The 5,223-nt window shown below is 42.7% G+C and overlaps 1 protein-coding gene across 1 annotated transcript; it reads right to left on the reverse strand.

Moving 5' to 3' along the window:
- Positions 1-1,534: 1,534 nt before the first annotated feature.
- LOC131959573 (neurogenic differentiation factor 2-like) lies at positions 1,535-4,727 on the reverse strand. Its single transcript, XM_059324778.1, has 2 exons — positions 4,618-4,727; positions 1,535-2,882 (listed from the first exon to the last, which is right to left on the reverse strand). Exon 2 carries the CDS (start codon positions 2,868-2,870, stop codon positions 1,800-1,802), a length of 1,071 nt encoding a protein of 356 aa, XP_059180761.1. The 5' UTR covers positions 2,871-2,882; positions 4,618-4,727; the 3' UTR covers positions 1,535-1,799.
- Between the last annotated feature and the right edge of the window lie 496 nt (positions 4,728-5,223).

Genomic DNA, 5,223 nt, shown 5'->3' on the forward strand with positions numbered 1-5,223 from the left:
TTTTTTTTCACAGTAAAAACATTTTTATTCATTTTTTGGTTAATGCTGATATTTTAATGAATTACTGTGGAATTATGTGACTTGTTACCAATTTAATTCTATTATTTCTATTCACCTGGGAAGTGTGACAGCTGCTTGGTTTGAATCAGACCCTTCTGATGTGACCAGGCCTGCATTCACTTCCATCTAAATATACAGCATTAGTGTGCAGTGTGTCCAGTGTAGCTGAGGCCTTTAGCTCACACACTCACTCACTTATTACACGGCTGAATGTACTGAAGGCTTACAGTCAAAGAACACACAGGAAAAATGGTTTTAAAAAATGTCTAATTTAATGTAACGTGGATTCAAAGAGCTCACTGGTGTGCTGGTCTTCTGCAGGTAAATAACATCAGTTCTATAAATGTTTCTATTAAAATTAGAGAGTTAAATATAAAAATGACCAACTAATTTTGTTTGTGGCAGCTCTTTGGTTAATTGGGTGTGGTATTTAAAAATATTTTAAATAGTTTGTAGGTTGTTGCAATGCTTACATATCATCTGAGCTGAATAATATGCATCTCAGTCTCACTAATTCAACCCTTTCACCCGGAGGTGATCTCTAAGGAAACACACCTTTTTGCACATTTATCAGGATGAAATCATTAATGAATGGTATGTCTAATTAAAGCCACTTTAGAGTTCAAAGCTGCAGTCCAAGCTGGAGTGTGAGAATCAAACAAAAACTGCTCTAAAATGATTTTTTTATTGTCACAGGCTTTTCAAAGTTAGAACCAAATTAATGTGCATTCTGCTAATTCTGTCCATTTATTTAAAAAATGTCTTTGCTGCCCAAATTTTAAGTCATTACGTGTATTATCTGAGTACAGGCATTATGTGAAATGTTACTTCAATTATAAGTTATTTTTAATCTAATTATCTGATGGATTACTTCAGATTTTGGTTGTTTTTATTCCCCTGTTTTTTAGACACTTAATTATACCCAAATTAATTATTTAAAAAATATAATATTGAGTCCAATGTGCCTCCTATCATAAATGATAATATTTTATTTTTAATTAAGCTTATAAATTCTTAATGAAAGCTAAAATTAAGACATAACTCGTAATTTCGTTTACGTTTATGCACAATAGACAGTAGATTTAGATTAAATTAAATTATATATCAGAATCCAATATAAGCAAGATTGGTTATTGTATTTGTGATATAGACTGCATTAAAACGGCAGCTAAACCTTTCATCAAGCGATTTTAATGTTTGTTTTCAATAAAAGATAAGTACATCTAAATATTTTTGATGTGCCTCCTTTAATTATTTACTTTCAATTAAGATTTTTTTAAACTAAATATCTTAACATACTTAGAGCCAAAGATTATCAATGCTTTTATTTCAGACGAGATTTTGTGTGTGTGGAAGTCTTTTTTTAAAACCAAGTTTTATACCTGTAAACTAAAATAATTTCATGAAAGTGTCTTAGGCCTACAGAATGTTCCGCCCCCCTGATGTTTGGAAGAAGAGTTGTTGGATCATACCAGACAGTTATAAAACATTTTTTATTTCTGTTGTTTGTGTCATAACATGTTTAGGCCTATACATCTTTTTATGTCAGTTGCACTCATTCTGCATACAGGAGATTACTGGACACACTTTGATAGGATGTACAACAGTATAGGGATGACATCAGTAGAATACAGAAGGTAATCGGAGGACTTCCATCTTTTATCCTTTCCGAAGCTTCTCTTGTTTCCCAAACAATATTACACATGATAGGATTGTCATTATAGGGTCTGATTGTGAGCTCAGTTGTGGAAAAAAGCATTGAGATCCTCGTACGGCGGCGCCCTGTCGTGGTGCAAGTGCACGTCGTGGAAAGGTGGAATGTTTTCCGAGTGCGCACCGCCACTGCGCGCTCCAGAGGGCCCAAAGGGTATGCTGTGGCCGCTCCGGGACGTGGTCAGTCCGTAATGCATAGAGTAATGATAGTTCCTGTCTGTCTCAGAGGGCTCCTGCTGTCTCCCGGACAGCCCGCCGTTCAGGCACACGGGCGGGCTGTGCGGGGCCTCGTAGTCCGGGCTGTTATAGTCAGGGGACGTCCCACCTGGCGGATACACGGCCTCGTACCCGGGACCGTAGGAATGGCCCCGCACGTTAAGCGCACCGCTGCCGGGTTGGTAGTGCGGACTGGAGATGCGGGAGCACCGGTAGGAGTAGGGGTGCACGGAGAACGGGGAGCTGGGCATGTGGAAGCGGGCTCCATCTGCGCACGGCTCAGTCAGGAAGTTCCTGGTGTTGAGCTGCAGACAGCCAGCCACCAGGTTGGTCGTGGGCTGGGACAGACCTTTGCACAACATCTGCACGTAGGCCACCACATCTGGCCGCTTCCCGTTGCGTAAAATCTCCCCAAGGGCTAGAATATAATTCTTGGCCAGCCTCAGAGTCTCTATCTTGGAGAGTTTTTGGGTTTTGGAGTAGCACGGCACCACTTTGCGCAGATTGTCCAGCGCGGAATTTAAGTCGTGCATGCGCGTGCGTTCCCGCGCGTTCGCCTTCATCCGACGCACCTTGGAGCGCTCCACGCGCGCCGCCGTCATCTTGCGCTTCTTTGGGCCGCGCTTCTTGGGTTTGTCTCCGCTGTTCTCGTCGTCGCCCTCCTCTTCCTCGGCCTCATCGTCCTCATCGTCGTCGCCGGCCATCTCGGACTCGGCCCGGCTGCTGCCTTCCAGCGGCTCGTCCAGGTCGTCGTCCTCGAGGTCATGGGAATTGTGCTCGTGCTCGTCCTTGTCCTTGTCGTCATTCTCATTGTCCTCCACCCAGTCAGCCGCGAGCCTCTGGACGTCCGGCAAGACCTCGCTGAACAGACGGCTCAACATCGTGGCAGCAACCTGCAGGAGACACAGTGGACACTTAATCTGGACTGCCTGCACCCTGCTGCACCCGTAGGTGCGCTGTTAACAATCAGTGAGCTCCCACAAGGCCGTAGGCTGTGTGTGTCCCTTCCCTCAGGCCAAACAAACTAATTACTATTCCGTAAATGTTTCACACACAAATTAAACTGTCTGTGGTATTTACCAGTTTTCGTATTATTTTCTCTGACATAAATCCAGTGAATTAATATAACATTGACCTGGAGAAATTAGGCCTTAAAACACAGAAGTTTTTGTATAATGTAGATCTTTTTTCCCCACCTTTATTTTTCTTTAGCAAATATTTCAGAAAGACCTGATATTCTTTATCTTATTTTATAAATGAAATATGATTATTTTAATGGCACAAAGCAACAGTCTGGGCCACAGCATGTGTACCTCGGTCTGTGCCCCGCAGCAGTCCGGCACAGGGAGCGGTGCTGGCCTGCTCCAGAAGGTCCCCCAGGGACGCATTAAAGGGTGCCGGTCCCTCCTCCACCCTATAAATTACCAACCTGGAGGAATTCCAGCACAGCCAGGCCAAACTGGACCACAAAGTCCTAAATATGTTCATTATATCTCTGAATAAACAGGTTTTTTTATACAATCCACTTTAAAATTAGTTATTAAAATACGCCTTTGAGATGGTTTCTGTGATCAAAAAATGCACATAATTCTGTACGAATCATTGCAGATATTTCACAAAATGTTTTAAGAATAATCATAATACCGATGCTGAAAAATGCATTTCGGACCAGAGTCTTTGCAGGGTTTTGAAGCCCATTTCGGACACCAGCAGGCCACACACACACTGACATTTTTTTTCCTTTGCTGAACTTTAGTCGTTCTTGACTCTTTACACGTCTGACAGAAAGCGATGGAGTGTGCTTTAGATATCGACCTGGAATCTCATTTCCCCCCCTAATTATCAATGCATGTTTTTATGTTAATCAAATCTGCATTAAAAGGGTCACAAGGCGAGATTTTATTGTGATATCTCATCCCCATAATTCGTTTAAAAGCTTACTTAATAGATGCATCCCCCCCTCTGGATTCTGGTGACACACTGAGTAAAATTCACTCAAAACAGACAAGTTATTTAGTGAAGCAACATTTTATAAAAGAAGCTGCAACATCCCCACCAAAAAATGTTGCTTTTTGAATTCTGTCCCCAGCACTGCGAGCTCAGCTGTGCATGAGGAGACCATATTTTTTTTCTAATCTTGTAAGCAAAATGTAATTAATGCAAACCAATACCTTGTCAATTAGCCTGCGTATCTCTATGGAGAATTCTTCAACCCCCACACAGTGCCGTGACGCGCGTCGTGCAGGGACACACACACACACACACACACACACACACACACACACACAATAACACACACCTTTACGTTTTCTAGTCCGCGATTTTATAATGAAATACAATAAAATAGACAATTTCTAACGTAATACGTTTAAAATGATCATGCAAAAGTGCCAAAAAGAGCCTATGCCTTGAGAATCTGTAGATTCATGTGGGAAAAAATCAATCAAATTCAACGTTTTTAGATCAATTTCTGCACTGAAGAAGAGATTCAAACCTATCTGATCGCGTTGCAAGCAAGAAAAAGATGCGAAGGATTTGAGAAAATAGTCTCTTATCACTCTTTCTGCCTCGGAATACAACAGGCATGAACGCACAAAGACAAAACAAATCCATATATGTGGAACCTACCTCCGTGGTGGTGGAGCTCAGTGACGGGGCAAAGCGGGTTTGTTTACACCATCTCTCTCCGGGTGGGCATCACATCCACACGCCCTGCACGGATGCTTGTGTTCTGCTCTCACACCTCTCTCTCCTCTTCCACTCTGTCTGTCTGCTCGCTGCTGCTGATGCTGCTGCTATCCCCAGCCCAAACGCGTGGAGGGATCCGTGTGGCACCTCAGAGGCAGGACTGGGTGGGTTACATACCAGCTCTGATGCCAGGCCCATATGGCTGGCACGTCATTGGCAAGAGCCATCACATGAGAGCCGGTGATTGACATGCGGCCGCATTCACAGAGACTGGCTTCCCCTGGGGGAGAGGGACTCGCCATCTGTCACTGAGCTGAAAGAGAAAATGGAATAAGGAGTGAATGGCGCAAAAAACCGCACTGGATTCAAACCGCTTCTGTTAGCCTCTATCTTTGGGAAAAACGGGGTTAATCTCATATTGAAGGTTTAGGAAAACAATCCCCTTAGAGGAAATAATTATAGCAATCCTATTATTGACAATTTTAGAGTGATATCATTCAAATAATATAGGATTACTTCATGATTTGTTTGGAAAGCCTACACATA

The sequence above is a fragment of the Centropristis striata genome, chromosome 21 (assembly GCF_030273125.1).
Source record: "Centropristis striata isolate RG_2023a ecotype Rhode Island chromosome 21, C.striata_1.0, whole genome shotgun sequence".
Lineage (NCBI taxonomy): Eukaryota > Metazoa > Chordata > Actinopteri > Perciformes > Serranidae > Centropristis > Centropristis striata.

What these genes read in the sequence shown, in the direction of transcription:
- LOC131959573 (XM_059324778.1), bottom strand. Translation starts at nt 2,870, where the DNA reads ATGTTGAGCCGTCTGTTCAGCGAGGTCTTGCCGGACGTCCAGAGGCTC.